Below are 19,815 nucleotides of genomic sequence, written 5' to 3'. Positions count from 1 at the left end.
TAAGAAGAGGTCTGCCTGGGTTCATGACTGGGCTGGGTCACATGATTTACAATATTACAAAGTATCAGGCCGCATGATGGATGTGTTCAATTGCACAAAGTAACTGACTCAATGAATTTTTCATTACTGCGGTTGATGTGTTTTGGGACAGTGAATTAGATAAGGGCCCGCTGATGAAAACACAGAGCGCACAGGCTGTGTATTAGGGGGACCATGCAGGAGGCAACACACACACACACACACACACACACACACACAGACGATCCAGCGACACACACATGATCAGGTTTGGATGGATTGTAAACTATGCTGCTGCCCGTATGATGAGTTGAGAATTACCTACACTAGAACTGAAAGAAGGCTTCATAGAAACACGTATTCGTACTGAACTATCACAAATACAGGCCGTACCGTGGTTCCAGCTGTGAACCGCGATACTAAATGATGCCGTAAATAGCATTAAAATGGCGTTAATATGTCCAATGTACAGGCTTGTTGTGATTTGCCATGCGGAACTTTTATTTATATTTCATTGAGATCTTAAAGTTATCAGAATAAATATCATAGGACTTTTCTTCAGATCATAACTCTCACCAGCCATCAGTGAGTGTGTAGTAGGAATGGCTGCAGCCGGACACACCTCACTCTCGTTCAAAAAATTAACAAATATGAGCCAATCCCAGCCCTTTACACTGTGGCAATGAAAATAACCAAGCTATAGGTCTGATAGCATGCGTGCGGAGAATTACCCCTCCATTCTATTCATCAGCAGAGATCAGATCAAATCATAGCATATAGACTCACTACTACAGTCAACCTTCAACCCACCCAAAACCAATTCCATTTTGTGGTATATGAAGGGTGAACTGTGCCACGGACGTTAAAGCTGGTTCTGTGATGCATGCAGAGCCAGGCCCAAAGAAAAAAACCTCATGAAAAGGTTAGCGGGAGGAAATTGACGTCACAATATTTCCCTCGGTCAAAAAAAATATCTCAAAGGGAAGAGCAAACATTGGGACTTTAGATATACTGTATACTGTATTCAGGTATGAACAGTGCTTTAAAGTCATGTCCTGCTGTGTTATAGTGTCCTGCTTTGGATAGATAACAACAGATCTACGTTGTCAGGTATTCGCTCATGACCACAGACATTTATTTAACTGAAGCTACTTCAAAGAATTTTTTTAAAATTCCATTAAAGAATGGAATTGACCAATATAACAAAATATAATACAAAACAGTCACTAGTCATCCAAAATTGCCACTGAGTTTATTGCAGAAATTCAAATAAAAATGAATGTCTTCCCTTTTATGGCCGAATATTTCTTGTAGTTTGTAGCACACAAGTACTTGAACTATACTTGAATCACTAGGCAAAAATATGAATGTAGTTGATCTACCAGCAAGCTCCTGCGAAATACAGTGACATAACTAGCTTCATTACATGGAGTTCACTTAGCAACAACACTTTTTCACCAAAACTACACTGTAGTGCTGCAACAATACAAACAAAAAAAATCCACAAACTCCAGATGTCCCATAATTTGCCTGGGGGATTAGCATTTTCATCTGTGCTCCTCCCAGTGGCTCTGCACTTACCAGCCGTATTCATTTATATTATTATATCCAGTGCCATTGAGAGTTTAACGACAAAGAGAGAGAGAGAGAGAGAGAGAGAGAGAGTATTGAAAGTTATAGCCGCGACCTATTCATATTCTAATACCTTGGGCTCAGTGGTAAAGGTATGCCTTAAAAGCGCAAGGTGGTGACATCTTAATGTTTCACGGCCGGAGATATGTGTCTGCGTGTCTCTCTCTCCCTCTTTCTCTCCCTCCCTCTCTCTCTCCCTCCCTCTCTCTATCTCTACCTCCCTCCCTCTCCCTCTCTCCCCCCCTATGCATTATTCTTGTTCTAAGCAGTGTGTCTCCTCTTGGGGGGACGCAGGCTGTATTGTTCTACAACACACCAAGCTGCGGCCTACTTGTCCGGGCCCGGGGTTTTTCTGTTCAAGGAGTTGTCTTGTGTGACCCTTCTCTCTGGCAGTTATTAATAATAACACATAGTTCACCTTGTAGCGCTGAGGCCGCCCCACACCACTGTATGTCTAGCCTGGAACACTGGAGTCTCCAGGGAAGAGAGGGGTGAGGTGGGGGAGGTACACTGCAAACATGTCCAAATCTTAGAAAGTATATTCTACTTTCTAGTCAAAATACCTCATGATACTTAAAATAGGACCCAATCGCCTAACAAGCAACATTTCAGCAAGATACATGTACAGTGCCACTGAAGTTACATTACACTTGAAATGAAGTGACTATTATAATAATAATACAATACTGGTCAAATATTCTTCAAAGAATTGCATCTTATTTCTATTAATTTCCTAATAAATTTTCACCTGTTCCATTGGCAGACTTTTTTCTTTTTGGTTACTTATTACAATTGAAATACACCTGGTATTGCTTTTTTACTTCTTTTTGAAGAGGCCTTTTTTCTCCAGTGCAGGGTGAAAGCTATAAGCAAGCCAGAGGGAAGAGCACATCAAACACAGTTTCCCCCACTTGTATGTAATTAGAATCAGGTAATCATCTATGGCCCCACTAAAGTGATGGAGAGGCTGATTAGCAGCATCAAAGAAGGCCAAGAGGGCTGTGTGTGTGTGTGTGTGTGTGTGTGTGTGTGTGTGTGTGTGTGTGTGTGTGTGTGTGTGTGTGTGTGTGTGTGTGTGTGTGTGTGTGTGTGTGTGTGTGTGTGTGTGTAGTGTGTAGTGTGTGTTAAGAGGAAGATGAAGGAATAAGAAGGTGGTAAAGTGGCACGGCTGACAGACTTGAGTGCTGCATTCTCCACCCATAAGTCCCATTAAAAAGCCGGAGTAGGAGAGAGGCCCTTTGTGCACACTGAGTGCTCTATTGTAATAACAAGCAGCACAGACAGGATTCAATCTGAATGAACCCTGCAAAATTCCAAGTGAAATTCTAGCCCTCGAGTGCTCGAGAGATTCTGTAAAAATTGAAGGTTGAATCTTTTTCAAGGCGTCAACAAATTCTTTTTTGTCCTAAGAGGAATGTTTAGTGGACGACAAACACCTTTGCGTGCTAATTTTCTAAACTTAACCTCTTAAGTTTACTGCCGTTCAACACATCTTAATTAATTCAACACACTTCACTTTAAAAAGCACATAAGTGGATGAGCTAAAGGCTGTTGGTGTGTGAGTACGTGTCTTAAGAGTTTAGATTTAAACTTGCAACAGAAGCAGCGTTCGCCTGTTGTCACAGCCAAAAGAAAAACAGCACGGCGGAGAGGCCCAAGGACAGAGTAAGTAATGATGGTGGCATTCACTGGCACAGCAGGCACGGTAACCTTTTACAGAGCCACATCCTTCAAACAAAGAAAACACAAACCAAAAAAATACTCCCCCCCCCCCCCCCTTTTCTCCTCCAAAAAAGAAAAAAACTAAAGAATTGCAGCTCAGGTGCAGTCATGGTAGAGAAAGAAAACAATCTGGTTTGATGTGGACCGTACACATGTTAAACAGTGGAGTGAAGAGGTCCTACTAATCCTTCTTTCATCGCCTTGATTTACTGAGCAATATTCATTTGTTTATGTCCATACTTCTGTCTGCTCTACTTTAAGGTGGTAGGTTTGATTACTTCCTGATCAGCCAAGTATTTTTAACAATATTTCTTTGCAATAGTATTTAAGTCCAGTGTAAAGAGACATTTTCTGATATCCTGTCATTTACAAAGGCAGGTTATTTCTACATTCTGTCTTTTGCCTTCCAAACAACCAAATATACTTAGCTTTGACGGGTAGTTTCGTACATAAATGTGCTGAGACCAGTTTGATCTAGTGAGTCTCACATTGGTTTATCTCCCCCAGATCAGTCTGGACTTTCTCCAATCTCTGTGGGGAGGAGCCCGGCAACGTCTGTTAGTGGAAGGCAGCTTCTGATTGGTTTATGTTGTCGTCAATCTAGCCTCCAGTAAGACCGGACCCTCCACACTTTCTGTCCGTAAGTGGAAAAGCAACCCCTGATTGGTTCATGTAGTTGTTGACGTCAAAATGGACCTACGAATAAGCTTGTGAGATACCGCTGGTGTCACAAGGCTAGATTGAAGGCCGCAAAAACCAATCAGAAGCTGTCTTCTGATATACCAACATTAGATAATTGTTTTGACCGGGCTATTCTCCGTGGAGATTAGAAAGTCCAGACTGAAAACAAAAGTGAAGCTCACAAGATCAGGCTGCTCTCACCAGGCTAGCTATAGTTAGCTTGTAACTGACTGATCGAAGTTGACTCACTCCCATAAACAACAGTATGGAGATGGGCAGAATCATTGGACCATCCATACCACTTTTTAATCTAGGTATGTATTGCGGGCTCATGTTTTTTGTATGGGTGGGATATCTATATGTGTTGTGTTGTGTGTATATGTATGCTGGCTGCTGGAACACCTACATTTCCCTGCTGGGATGAATACAGTATATTGTGTCTTAGTATAATGGGTACGGGCCTCTAATCTGGGAAAGCAGTTTCATACTTATACAAAGGTATGACAGAATGATGACAACCAGTTCCCTATTGTGTTTGTTCAAAGACCCCCTCTCCCCCCCTGATGGGCAATAATTAATTATTTCTCAACCTCAGAAATCTGAACCAAACCCTTAACTCATGAACAGTCCTGTCTTGAACTGGGCCAATGTACCACTCAAACATTATGTTTACCATGTTAAGGTATTTCACAAATCCCATGTATTTCACATTACTGCCCATCATTTGCCCAAGATGCTGAAAGCATTACAGGAGATATGTCATCTGGTGTTAATACAGGACACAATTGTTTTAATTTTCACCCAGACTTTGGCAAATTAACTGTGGTTAAGGTATTCACTAAGATAAGGCAATGTGACACATAGGCTACAGGTGACCTGATCTAATACTCTGTACTGTAAAATTGGAAGAGGCTGCCTATCTAAACCCTCACTGCATAATCTTTCCTAAGGAGAGAGAGAGGGCAAGAATAAAATGTACCACAGCCGCATGCTTCAGGAATTGGTCAGCACTAATGTAAAGTGTCCACTAACAGATGTGAAGCTAAAAACGACTATGGTTCCACTCTCTAAGCATTAGACTCCTAACACTGCATATACAGTATATAGCAGCTGGAGCAAGGTTAAGCTTGCTGCCAGGGTGTCACTGACCAGGGTCTGGGCTCAGGATGTCCCCGTGCCCTTCACAGGTAGTGGGGAAGAACAGCTGAACATCTGCTCTATACAGTCATTAGTGGAAGAGGAAGCTGGCCTCAATCTCTCAGCCTGCAGGGAGAGGACAGAGCCTATGACAAACTACTACCCAGCCTCCCAAGAGTCTCACAGGACCACAGCCATGGTGGAGTACAGGGATGTGCAGGGAATATACTCTAAACTAAACTAGCAGGACTTCAGCTCTTTGTGGAGCTGTTTGCCTTAAGTAATAACTGAACTAGCAGGGAGTCCAGCCAGCTCTGAGGCGGCCATGTGTCATTTGGGGGGGGAAAATAACCCTGCGTTCTTATCCCGATACTTCCATACTATTTAGTATGCCAGAAAAGGATTTAGGATGTCCCAATACATGCAGGTCAATTGTAGTATGCTGAAAATACATAAATGCCCCACTAACTCCAATAGCATTTTGGAGTATTCGTTTTTACTCTTGATATTTCTTGACATAATGAAAAAAAAACTTCTTATCTGATTGTTTCCCCCTCCCATGGCCCTAAAACTATTCTGTACTTTAGTATGTAGTTTGATAAAAAGAAACGTTTGTGATTTGGAATGCAGGGTGTGCGTTATCTCTAGTCTGATGTCTGTACAGAAGGTAGTAAAATAATAGCCAGCCGAGATTCCGACCCACCTAGGGGGTACCGGGGGTGTGCCCTCCCGGGAGATTTTTTTAAGTTTTTAAAGTGAAATGCATGAATCTGGTGCACTTTGAGAGGGAAATTAAGAAGCTAAATCTGAAGAATTTTGTATGAAAAAAATGGAGACACTGTGTCAGATGAATGAGAAGCTATTGGAGAAGGACACATAGATTTTCCAGAATAATATTAATTTAAAATAAAATATTAGGCAGGGTCCTCTGGGATGGGCTTGTTGCTCTTTTTCTTTTATGGGACACATTTCTCTGTAATATAATGAGTGCATTTAAATTATTTAAAAATTAAAAGGGCCATATTACATTATATTTTTAAAATGTGCCACGGGCCAATCAATCAGTTTGACACCCCTACACTAGTGGGTTAACAAATAAATGCAAAAAAAATAAAAATATTCTTCTTATTTTTTTTTCAAAGGGCCATATTACATTATATGTTTAAAATCGGCTGCGTTAGTTTGGACACCCCTGCACTAGATGGACTTGCTAGGCTTGTGTTTCCACTTCGGAAACAGCACCCTTACTCATAATACCGTTTACTTGGTAGGCGGGGTTTATGCAAGACAGCCATAATAACCACGGTCAGAATACAGTCTATGGGTCAGAGCCAGTTGAACAGCGCAGCTATGCAATAGTATCCAGCTGCAGCCCCGGAGAACAATACTGAGTCGGGCCGGGAGTACTGAGTTGGGGCGGGAGTACTGAGTCGGGGCGGAAGAAAATACAAATACATTTTGAACGTTATTTAGACAAATTATATTGTTTTGGCGATTAAGTTCAGGCATCACAGCTGGGTGGTTAGGGTTAGGGCAAGGGGATAGGGATAGGGAGAGGTTATAATATATATATAGAACATTAGATTATGTTCAGGCATCACAGCTGGGTGGTTAGGGTTAGGGCAAGGGGACAGGGAGAGGTTAGAATATAGATAGAACATTAGATTAGCCACGGCGCTAGCTCCACTCGGCTAACGGAACACCGCGGCGGCCATCTTGAGAAGGTCACGTCAAACAATAAAAAAGACCGCAGACCGATAGGCTACTAGCCCCGACACAGTACTCCCGCCCCGACTCAGTATTGTTCTCCGGGGCTGCAGCTAGACTCTACTCCAGCTATGTGACTATGGTGACATCACATTGAAAGTAGTGAGAACAAGCTGACCGAAAACTGTCCGCAAAAACTACAGCCAATTGTATACATCTTTAAAGAGTGTTTGGATCGAATGCGAAGATAAGATAGAGATAACTGTATATAAGGCCGGGGCAATGACGCAAGGGGATGTGAATTTTTCTCCGTGCAGCACAAGCAGAGGCAAATAATGTGTCTGTGTGCATTTAAAAGGGGGTTACAACTTTAGCAGAAAATGTGCTTATCTGGAGGCTTTGGACTTCAAATCACTCAGGTATACAGAGAGATGAAGAAGAAAGGGTGGAATTTCAGAAAGAATTGGAATTCCTGGTGAGTTCTGAGATCAAACACACACACACACACACACACAAACACACACACACGCGTTACATCTGTGCATTTGGTACACTGGCTGTTTGAGGGCGATTACACATGAACATGAACAGCCAAGCGGCCAAATGATCTAAATGATTAGCACCTCAGCTTCAGCCTGAATGATCATTGGGTGCATTTTACATGGGAAATATTAAAGAAGATATTACTACTGAATATGGAAATTAATAACTGTCAGAGTGTAGCTGTATGAGCCAAAGTATTCAATTGTGTAATTATAGGTGGATTCAGTGATTCTAGAGAACGCTTGTTGTCAAAAACCCTTTTTTTTCAAAATCTGTAAATGTCCCTTCATGATCCACTACCTGTCAGTACTGTGTGTGCACTGAAAAAAATCTAGTGGTAATACACATCCAAAGCTCTGTAAACTGGTATGTTAAAAAAGGGTATACAAAAAAGGGGCACACCGTAGCTAGCGACACGCATGTATGCAGAGCACACACACACACACACACACAGTAGGGACAGGTAATGGATTGTGAGGATATATTCACTGATTTTGACAACAAGCTAGCTACAGAATTGCTGACTCCACCTTTAAAGTAGGTAATTGAGTAATGTGGCAGAGGTTAATGTTGTCTTAATGCAACAACAAAACAAAAATAATTAAACAGACATGGTGTGGAGTGTGTGGGTCACTGCGCTGGACGTGTGTGCGTATGTGTGTGTTTTGTGTGTGTGTGTGGCAGTCTGTGCTAAGTAAAGTATATCTTAGCAGCTTTGCGAGTAATCACACACTGCACATTTATTTTTGTGTATGAAAAGACTGTATGGCACATGTTGACGAGGTAGAAGAGTGTATCTAAATGAGATTTGTCAATAGAATAGATGAGTTTCAGACAGGCCGGGCCTTTCTCTCTCTGCTTCCCTGGAGATAAAAGCTTGACTTGATGTCACAGTCACGTCTGACGGCCACATACAAACTGTACATTTTACATTTATATTTACGTGGTTATACAAGCTGGTTCAGTTGATTCTGGAGGACAGTGGTGGGGGGGGGGGGGAATGCAAGTTCTTGTGGTGACCCTGTGCTCTACATGTGGGTTATCTCTTCACTGATAGCCAGCTTTCCACAACGTTTAATAAATGCGGACCATGTTGATGGGCTCTGCGAGGTTTTTGCTTGCATTTACAATCTAAAGTAAAAACCACTGTAGAGGAAAATTGGAAGTTGGATTAAAAAAAAATGGAATGAATAGATAGATAAATAAATAAGTGTTCTCCTGGTGTGCTGTCTTTTAAAATGGATGCCTGGAATTTACAGTTTTCCATTAACTGATGCCCAACAGCTTTTGCTGCAGCGCAATGGCCTGCACACCCGGCCTTGGAGTCAGTTCTTGTTTGCGGTGTGTGTGTGTGTGTTTGTGTGTGTGTGTGTGTGTTTGTGTGTTTGTGTGCCGCAGTCTTCATTTTCTCAGCGTTTTTTAACTTAAATGTGTCAGTTTGTCTGCTATGCTCCCACCTACTCCTTTGGGCTTTCAAACATTATCGCTCTGTGTGCGCGCTGTGTGTAAAATCACACATCAGCATAAACAGTGGCGTCATGTCACTATTACACAGTATCATCAATAGAGGCCATTGCTTTTCAAAAAGATCATTTGTTGATAAAAAGGTTTCTCGTGCGACACATTCCTTCCATATTCAGAGAGAGAGAGAGAGAGAGAGAGAGAGAGAGAGAGAGAGAGAGAGAGCAAAGCAACAAATCAAACTCTAGGAGATAATACCTGTAATTATGTTTGCTTGCAGTCGCAGGTTTATGAAGGGATGGCGCCCGTTACAGACACACACACAGTCAGACACACACACACACACACACACACACACAAATTCCTCCATCATTTGATCACACTGAGACTGCTGAAGCTTTAGGGTTTTTTTTTTAACCAATATTTTTTGTGTGTGTTGCGATAGAGGATTATTATTATTTCTCCGCCGGTGGGATCACATCGCTCATGGTTGTAGAACCCCCTGAAGAATTCTATTAACCCTGGTTATTCCAGGCCTAAAAACATGCCACCCTGCTAAGCAGAAAGGGATTGACTCGGAGGGGGGGGGAGGGGAGGGTATAAATGAAGGCCCAAATCATTTACTTTTTTAAGACCAAATGTGAAGTCATCCTTATTTTTTATCCTCCTCTGTTGCTAACCTGGGCTGACGGACCGAGATAAACATAAGTAGAAATACTATATTTGAGGTTGGCTTTTAGAGTGTGTGTGTGTGTGTGTGTGTGTGTGTGTGTGTGTGTGTGTGTGTGTGTGTGTGTGTGTGTGTGTGTGTGTGTGTGTGTGTGTGTGTGTGTGTGTGTGTGTGTGAGTGAGAGTGACTGCGCGCGTGTGTGTGTATAAAATTGTATTGCTTTTGTGGCGTTGCAGCCATTGATTGCCTGGGTGATGGAGCCTGGCTCTTTTTCTTTGTTGCTCTGCAGATGAGATGTGGAGAGTGCTTGCTATATTTGCCATTCATTAGCCCAGCAGCGGTGAGGAGATGTCAGGGCGCATCGGCAGGGCCCGGTGCCACACTACGCGTAGTGCTAGCGTGTAGCGTCAAATCAATTCAGTCACCTTGAACTTTTGAAGATGAAAGAATAACATGTTGGAATTGGTCTCTCTCCCTCTTACCCTGCACGCCTGTGAAGAAACACTAGCTACTGTATACTATGCGTAGGTGATGGGCAAACAATGTCCTACCATCTACTGTATTCACTCATTACTTTTACAGTTTTTTTTCTGAAGCAATACAAGGCTGCGGACACTACAAGACTCTCAGACGTTACACAGAGAAACACAGAGAAAGAATGAAGGTATGAAGGAGTATTGAACTCTGAAATCCTATGTAGTATACATTTTAGAAATCGGTTCATCCTAGCCTGAGAAAAGGCAGAAAGAGTGTTATATGGTCTCACTGTCTAATCCACAATTGACCATGTGTGACGTCACACCATGGGAAGACTGAGGAAAGACTGAGGGAAGAAAAACCTAATTCTTTATATTATAATAGCGATTTTATAATGATTGAACGCCGGTTCTGTATGGGTGAAGTATTCCTTTAAATGACCTTACTAATGTTGCCTGGGTGGAATTCCTTACGTCTGGGTTAACAGTGGGGTTGCTTCTTTAAAATTATATGAATGAAGTAATAATCACAATAACAATAATAATAATTAGAAAGAAAACAACAAAATACTGTGTCTATCCACACATTGTACCTAAGGCTTCAGCTTGAACCCATTGGTGAAACATTAGTTCATTGGTCGTTAGAAGCAAAGTGAACTACCGGTAGGCTATCTGGATTGGCTGTGATGTCTGATGTACACTCTCCCAGAGATAGGACACAGTGTGGGAAGAGTTATTTGTTATCTCTGTTGTCAATTGAAACAGTTGCCAGGTTATGTATTGGTTGTAATGTTTTTTAACAATAACCTTTGACCCCTACCAAGTCAAAAAGGTGAGTGATCCGGTCGACTGGAGAGAAAGTGACTGTTTGTTGTTGCACTTCATAGAGGTCACCAACCTTTTTTTTTAACTTGGGGGCTACTTCATGGGTACTGAGTCATACGAAGGGCACCCAGTTTGATACACTCTTCTGAAATAACACATTTGCTCAGTTTGCCTTTAGTTATATATTATTATTAATGATTAATGATATTCATCTATGTGAAGACACTGATCATGTTAATGATTTCTCACAATAATTATCAGCAATGACTTTAAAAAGGTGGGAAACAGATTATATGCTATTTTTAGAACAGGCCTGCGGGCGCCTCATATGGTCCTTGCGGGCTACCTGGTGCCCGCGGGCACTGTGTTGGTGATCCCTGCTCTACAGTCTCACAGCCGCTGCCAGTCTCAATACTAACCCACATATTATAAAGTTGGATATTTCAAGCCAAACAATAAATTCTATGCAGAAATAAAATCCATAAAATCTCTCGCAATTACTCACAGCAATGTATCTTCATTATGATGAAAAAGGTATAGTAAGAAGAGGTATGTTTGCTTCTCATTGGAGACCTCCAGAAGCCAATAATTACAGTAACAATAAAGAGGACGAAAATGCATGTGGCAAATGTATTCCATCAACCTAACTCTCCAATGGCCCTGTACACAGTGTGACCTGAGCGTGTTATGAGGATGATACGCATGTTGTGTGTAGAAAGCTGTCTCTCTCTCTCTCTTACCGTAGGTAGTCTCTCCGACACAGTATGAGGTTGGCCTTGGTGTAGAGCGTGGAGCCCACCTCCCCCAGCCTGCAGTCACAGCAGGCACACTTCAGGCAGTCCTCGTGCCAGTACTTATCCAGGGCCTTCAGCAGGTAGCGGTCCTTGATCTTGCGGTTGCAGCCGGCACAGCCTTTAGGCTTGGTGTCCGGCTGGACGGAGAGCATTTGTATACCTGGGAGAGGAGCACAGGGAGAGGGGTTAGAACACTAGACTGAGAGGGGGTGAACCATGTACAGTACATGGAGAAAGATAGAAATACACTTAAAGGTGGGGGAAGCAATTCTGGAGAATGTTTGTTGACAAAATCACTTTTTTGTAAAATCTGTAAATATCTCCTCACGATCTGCGTCTGGTCTGTACCGTGAGAAAAACAATCTAGTGTTTATACACAGCCTAGGCTCTGTAAACTGGGATGTAAACAAAGGGAATGTAAACAAAGGGGACCCACCGTAGCATGTAAACATGCCATACAGAGGCTGTGTATTAACACCAGGGTTTGTTTTTCAGCGTACTCACAGTACGGAAAGGAAGCAGATTTTGAGGAGAAATTGACTGATTTCACAAAAACTGATTTTGTCAATTTTAAACATTCTCCAAAATCGCCTAACCCACCTTTAATTTATAAGAGTAAGCTTGTTGATAATAGAGTGTGATGCATTAAAGAAAAGTTAAAAAAAAATGTTTGGTTAAGATTGGCTGAATTGTCAGCTACAGTACATATAGTTTCACATTTGGTTTAAGTGTGCTATTCAATTTTTAATCACAGTAAAGTAGAAATGTTTGTGTATTAACAAAAATGTGAAATAACGCTAATATTCAGGTGAAAATAAATATTCTCAGGTGTTTTTGACATTCCTAGAATGTCATAAAAACACAAATCTGACCTTAAACCGCATACATCATATTAGATGTCCTAAAACTTTATGTTACGACAAAGTGAAAATAAATGAAATCTATTTGTCACAAGTATGTACAAAGAGAAATAATGCAGAGCTGTGTCCCAATTACACACTAAAGAATCCTCAGAAGGCTTTTGAGTATGCACTGTGTTCACACTCTAAAAGTCAGTATGCAGGCTGTTAGCGCGCTTTACAAGGGGCTGCAGAAATGATGAGACAGCTTCAGAAAGATCTTAGACAACAAACCAGAATGCATTTTTACTTTGTAGTGTGTCCAGAATAGTCAACTAAGTGACGTGAAATTTTACTTTTATTTTTTAGTACACTGACAAAAAAAGTGTAGTAGAGTAATGCATACAAGAAATCCATCGGGTTTTGTGTGTGAAAATAATTTGAGGGAAAACCTGCATTGATCTGAGCTCAACTAAATAGTTTGACCTGTATTGTATTTTATCTCATACTCAGTATGCAAATTGTCATGCCGTTACATTGTTCATTGACTATTTCTTAGTTTACTTCATATTGCACATTTTCAATGTATTTACTCTACTCTACTGTTTGGTTTTGCCTTACTTTTGCACAAATCTAGAATTAATTTCTTGTATTAATTACTTATCCGTTTTATCCTTTTCGTACTTATTGCACTGTGGGCTGGAGAGAAACGTATTGTAGATTACGGGCACATATTGCAGAAATGTACAATAAAAGTTGACTTGACTTGATTGCATTTATATATCTTACAGTATGCTTTAACAAAACATTTTCAGGCTCCATTCAGTCTGACTTGTAGTCAGAAAGACGGCTTCCGTGGTAATGTTATGGAAAGTCTTCACCACATAATAATGTTGTTGTTTTTTTTAAACTCTACTTATAGTCCCAGTATAGAGCAGTGATGGGACTGTTTACTGGTCAGCAGCACCAGCAGCCCACACACACACACACACACACACACACACACACACACACACACACACACACACACACACACACACACACACACACACACACACACACACACACACACACACACACACACACACACACAAAGACACAGTTTCAAATTTCTTTTCCTGGACACTTTTTCTTTTCCTGACTCCTCTGTGTTTAAAGGGGCGTGGCTAACGGTGCGCTGGTATTGTTTGGGTCGAGCTGACTGTGGAGAGTCTTTGTTGGGGCCAGTGGAGGAGGAGGGTGTGTGTGTGTGTGTGTGTGTGTGTGTGTGTGTGTGTGTGTGTGTGTGTGTGTGTGTTTGTGTGTGTGTGTGTGTTAGTGTGCGTGTGGGCGGGTGGGTGTTGTGGTGGGGTGGGTGGGGGTTAATGTGGCCTCGCACCAGGCTGGAATTAGTATTCTCCTAACCATTCCCCCAAGGAGAGGCACACCCCCACCCCCCCCACACACCCCTTTTGTCCCCATTTCACCACACACACACACACACACACACACACACACACACACACACACACACACACACACACACACACACACTCACACACACACTGGCTGTAGTTTTAGCTTTTGTCATAGTGAAACAGCACTGAAACTTTCTTTTGTACCAATTAGTTCAAACATGTCAGAAGGACAATTACTGTAATTAACCGGTCGCCTACTTCTCTGCCTCAACTAAGCACAAAGTTAAAAATATCTATATAATTTAAGTCCATTAAATAATCAAAACACAGCTGACCATTTGTAAAGTAATGGTGCAGTCTTTTACATGTGCGGGTGTATTTCCCTGTTTCCCTATGGTCTCCACAATGAACTAACCAGGTGAATATGGTGTGATCTCTGATTGTAGTGTTTAAAGGAATACTTCACCCATACGGAACCAGCGTTCTATCGTTATAAAATCTCTATTATAATATAATGAATGAGGTTTTTCTCCCCTCAGTCTTCCCTTGGCCCAGCTGTCCTGTTAATCCTAACTCTACATTTTCCCATGCGTGATATCACATATGGGAAAATGTAGGGTTAGACAGTGAGACCATAAAACACTCTTTCTGCCTTTTCTCAGGCTAGGATGTAGCCTACTGATTTCTAAAATGTTTGCACATTCATACAGGATCTCAGAGTTCAATACACCTTCATATTTCCACCGGTGAAGTATAGGTCTTTAAGTGCACACTGATTCTAACTGTCTGTTCTGACCACAACACACTCCACTTACTCTAACCTGATTCACTGGGTTAGACCTTCCACCCACAAGCAGGTTTCAAGTTTCTGATAGACCAAGTTGTTACTGAATGTGGTAAAGGAATGTACTGGCGGCTATAGCCACAGTTAAGCAGGACACGTTTTTTTTGTAGTAAACTTAGTTTCAAATTACAGTGAGGAAAGTCTATATATTCGAGTTGTACTAAATGAGTTTAAAACATGCTGATTTCCAAGTACAATTTTTGAGTTTTAACAGAAAATGTGAAATAACACCAATATTCAGTTGAAAATAAACATGCATATAATATAACATGACCATATGTTTAAGAAGTAAAAGAAAACAGATTTGCCCTCAAACTGCATATTAGGTTTCATGTAGCCTACGAAGGTGTGTAATCAATTCGTCACCCCATATGTCATAAAAACACAGATTCATTTCTAAACGGTCTCAAATTGAAGGGCCATATAGAAGAGCTGTGTCCCAATCACACGTTAAACACTCTTCAGTAAAGGCTTTAGAGTCTTCAACACAAAACATGCACCTGCCTGCCACACACTCTGTACTAACTACTATATTTTATTTAGAATTTGCAAAAGACACTAGTAGCTATCAAACAGGTTTCATCTCCGCCTGGTGATCCACTGCATCTCATTTGTTCCGGTTGCGCTGTGGGTTTGTTGATTTGTTAATTGGCTGGATTTAGGAGAGAGAACGGCGCGCGTCTGCTGTGCTGTGCCCGGCTGCTCTGCGCCTGTGTTCAGCGCCAGTGAGCCGTCCAGCATGCCCCTCGTTAACACTACAAAGTGGCCGCTATAGCCTACCCACTCATTACCAAACCAAAAAGACGGAAGACTTTCTCCGACTGCTGCAATCAACTCAGGGGAGAGAAAGGGGAAGGAATTTTGCCCACTTTGCTCTTCCGCTTTCCCTGTGTATGAGAGGGTGAAGGGGGGTTGGGGAGGAGGAGAGAACCGAACAAAAGCCTCATTTTCCCCATAATGGAAAGGGGAAATCACAGCTGCTCGGGAGCGCTAATGATATCTGTTTGGTTTTTGCGCGCTGGCTTTGCTCTGGCTTCGTATCCATCCTTCCACACTCTGTCTCCTGGCTGCGCGTCGCCGCCTGAGCCCGGAGCGGATGGAGGGGATGGAGCGGTGTATGTCCAGGCTAGAGCCACCGCTATTTCACTCCCCAGCTGTTCAAGCAACGACATGCTGGCTGACATTTCAACCCTATCAGTTTAATTACTGTTGCCATGGCAGCGGAGGGGAGCGCTGGTAAAAGGCCAATAACGGATTTAACGTAGAGAGAGAGAGAGAGAGAGAGAGAGAGAGAGAGAGAGAGAGAGAGAGAGAGAGAGAGAGAGAGAGAGAGAGACTCAATTTGCCATATACAAGACTGGAGCACACTGTATCAGCTGGCGGATCGCTAACATTAACGTCTCCATAGAACGTCTTAATGAAAGGTTATCAGTGGAATAATAACAACGTGATGGGATCGGGTTAGAGCGGGTCAAATGTGGATTTATAGGCTACAGTCGCCTTCCTTCGACGCAGAAGAACCAGAGAGATGATGGTGTATAACTTGTCGTCGCAATAAACACACACTACCGTCCATGTATGTAGCCTTCTGCCGAAAAAGCGCAAAGTAAAGTAAGGCATCTTACCGAAACTTTTCTCCCTTTTCTGCATTTGTTGAACCTCTGAAGCCGCCAGCCGGAGCCCCACCACCACCATACAACCCACCGGGCTACGTGTATAGAGAAGCAGCTGTAGCAGTCTGCCAGGCGAAGGCTCTGGGATCAGGCTTTTGTTAGAGCGGAGAGAGGGGGGAACAAATCCAACAGCGAGGCGAGCGAGAGACGAATGAAAAATGAGAAGAATTCTACCGGTCACGCCAGCAAAAGAGCGGTTACAGAGCGATGGTGTCCGCTGCCTTCGGGCGTCACGTAGGCTATACGCGGCGTAGTGAGCGTGTGAGCACCGTGAGCAGAGCGGGAGACGGTGTGTGTGTGTGCGCGGAGAGACGCAGCCAGCGAATGACAGGACGACAAAGAGAGATGCTGCTTCCCCCAATACGCAGCCACCACCACCATCTAATCCTACTGGCAGCCGGAGCCTATAACACCACGGCACGGCTCCTCACATACACACACACTGCGCTCTGTCTACACGCTGTTGCTGCTGCGCTAATCACAGCCAATAGCTTTGACGTGCCACCAGCAGCCAGGCATCATCGCGCACACAGACCGATCACCACCACAACATTGAACCAGCATGCTTTAAAAAAAAAAAAAAAGATTTTCACTCAATTTTAATTACACAGCCCAGCACCTCACAAATTCTCATTTTAAAAACATTTTAAATTAATTTAAGATTTTTTTTTAGATCATTAAGGACATTTAAAAGCACACGCAGGGATTAGTCTTGTTTTTTTTTTAAATTAAAATAGTCCTTTAATTTAAGCGAATGTCTCCAGCTCACTCACCTTTGTCAACAGGTTTAAGGCAGAAGCTTGAAACTCCAGCAGCGGACTCTATAGCGCGGATACAGATATCCTCTCAGAGCGCACACAAAGTTCACCAAACAGACATCGCGCGTCTGCAGTCTCGGCGCACTGATCTTCGGTATGGAATAAAAGGCTCCACGTGGAATATTTAGTCAGTATCCTATTGAACAAAGTGCTCGCTCTATTACCCAGCTACAGGTGTTCATCCGCCCGCTTTTGAAGAACTGGCAGAGTAGTGGTGTGTGTGTGTGTGTGTCTGCCTGTATCAGCGAGTGAGCGAGCCGGTAGAAAAGTCGAGCTTTATTGTCTCCAATCCCTCACCGGTGAGACATTTACACCGCCACGATAAGGTCATTCACTTATTACCATCACCGCTCCCTCTGTAACGGAGGGCAGAATGCATCACGTGCCCGGTTCCGGAACGCCCACTTTTCTGTTTTTCTTTTTTTTTTTACACCTCAAAAACGTCTGTCAATCTGGGATTCCGCAGGTACGCACAAGTCAGATAGACAGGTATAGGTATGGTAAAAGGGTGGAGGAGAACAAGTTGGTTTCCGACATATAGACTATTTAATTGATATTTCATTGAAGGTGGACTTAATGCTGGATACATTTTTAAAGCAGCGTTCACTTCTTTCTGACACCTATATTTGTAGCAGACAAAGGCGTATATATTTTGGGGAAGATGCAGGGTATAAATCCCCCTCAATATTTACAAGAGTAAATGTCCTGAATAAAATTCACCAGCAGACAGGAAATGAAGTGGTTGACGCTCAAAATGTTTTTGCGTAATGTGTTGTCAATGTTAAAACGAAACCTAAACGCCCATGTCTGTTCTTTATGAATAACACCACACACGATCCAATGTCCAGTCCAGAGACGGTGTTAAATGGAGAAACAGTTTGAACACAGCTGTGACTTCAGGCCAAAACACCAGCCAGACAAATAAATCCGCTCTTCACAAAACTACATGAGAACCAACCAGCACGCATCATCACGACGCGACTATGGATGTATTCCAGTCACTATGAATGTGTTGGATAGGGCTGTCAAGTTTATTATGAGCCCTAATGAAGGTGATTGAAAGCCGTGTATTTCTGGTCACCATGGGTTTCTCTTTCAGTAAGCTCAAACTAGTATTGGTTCATTTAAAAATAGAGTGTACATAAAGAGGAAGCAGATCTATTATGAACAATGACATCCATCTTCACTGAGGTCATTGATTCCTCTGATTTTTCTGTCTTTCTCGCGGCACACACACGCCATGTGGGGTCCTATGTTGTAGCCACTGATTGTCGCCTCTGCACACTCTTTATTCAAATCATTCCTTTAACTATAGGAACTGACTAACTCTTTCGCCCTGTTAACTGATATATTGCACCAGGCAGTCCACATCAATTGTGGCGCCCAGTCTTTTGAGTGGATGAGGTCACGATGAGGCCCACATGTTAGGGCTACTACAACACATGCCTCCCTATTGCGCACACACACACACACACATACACGCGCACGCACACACAACACCGTGTTCCAACACACAGCCTGACAAGTGTAAGTTATTCCCTTTAAATATTCTAGCATGGGGAGGTGTGTGTGTGTGTGTGTGTGTGTGTGTGTGTGTGTGTGTGTGTGTGTGTGTGTGTGTGTGTGTGTGTGTGTGTGTGTGTGTGTGTGTGTGTGTGTGTGTGTGTGTGTGTGTGTGTGTGTGTGTGTAGGAGGGAGGAGGAGACACACACAAGTCAATAGTTGGCATGCGGCTCCAGCCTAAAAAAAAACGCAGCGATAATGAGATGGGTCATAAAATGCTTCTCCGCGCCATTTATGAGTGATGAGATGCATTAAAGCTGACAGGGTATTACCTGCCCAGTAATTAGGTTTTGTCATGGATTGAATTATTTCTATCTTGGTAATCATGCAATTTGCTGCTGCAAGTGTGTGCGTGTGTGTGCGTGTGTGTGTGTGTGTGTGTGTGTGTGTGTGTGTGTGTGTGTGTGTGTGTGTGTGTGTGTGTGGCTGCCACTTCTCTCTCACGGTGCCCTAACACTCCTCACTTCACTCACCGCGTTCCACCACTTATATTAATTCTCCCGTATAAACGGAGGATGGAGACAGAAAGGCAGCAGATAGTGGAGAGAGAGTCAAACGGGCTCGGGTCTTGTCTTTTTTCTATCCAACGGAGACACAGCTCACCTCTCATGCGCTAAAAGGGACATGCTTGTCGGCTATGTACCTGACCCCCAAAAACCCCTCCGCCTAATTGTCTCCGATGAAGAAACAGACACACAGCCAGGGAACGCGCGCCACAACCCGACACCTCATCCAAAACAACAGAGGACGGGAGGACAAGCCGAACAAATGTGGCTGTCGTGTGTGTCCTTGCTAGCAGCGGTAGGCTATGTTATTATGTGTTGTGCCATGTTTTTGTGTAAGCGCGGAGCTCGCCTGGCACTTTATGCGCACTAAACCCTCGCCACTGTGCGTAACAAGCGATACATTCACAACAATTCAGAAAACACACACGCACACACACACACACACACACACACACACACACACGCGCGCGCGCGCACACACACACACACATGTACCTTGAGTGCAGTCA

At 42.9% G+C, this 19,815-nt stretch overlaps 1 protein-coding gene across 1 annotated transcript in view; it reads right to left on the bottom strand.

The window, feature by feature from the left end:
• The window catches only part of lmo3 (LIM domain only 3), a 48,569-nt gene extending 32,158 nt beyond the window's left edge, over positions 1-16,411 (bottom strand). Inside the window, exons 1-2 of the mRNA XM_080051326.1 lie at positions 16,372-16,411; positions 11,613-11,826 (exon numbers count right to left, since the gene is read on the bottom strand). Coding sequence (XP_079907452.1) covers positions 11,613-11,826; positions 16,372-16,396 — 239 coding nt within the window. The 5' untranslated portion in view covers positions 16,397-16,411. The remainder of the gene's footprint in view (positions 1-11,612; positions 11,827-16,371) is intronic.
• Between the last annotated feature and the right edge of the window lie 3,404 nt (positions 16,412-19,815).

The sequence above is a fragment of the Ammodytes marinus genome (assembly GCF_949987685.1).
Source record: "Ammodytes marinus genome assembly, chromosome: 22".
Lineage (NCBI taxonomy): Eukaryota > Metazoa > Chordata > Actinopteri > Uranoscopiformes > Ammodytidae > Ammodytes > Ammodytes marinus.
This window is presented reverse-complemented; position numbering and strand designations above follow the sequence as displayed.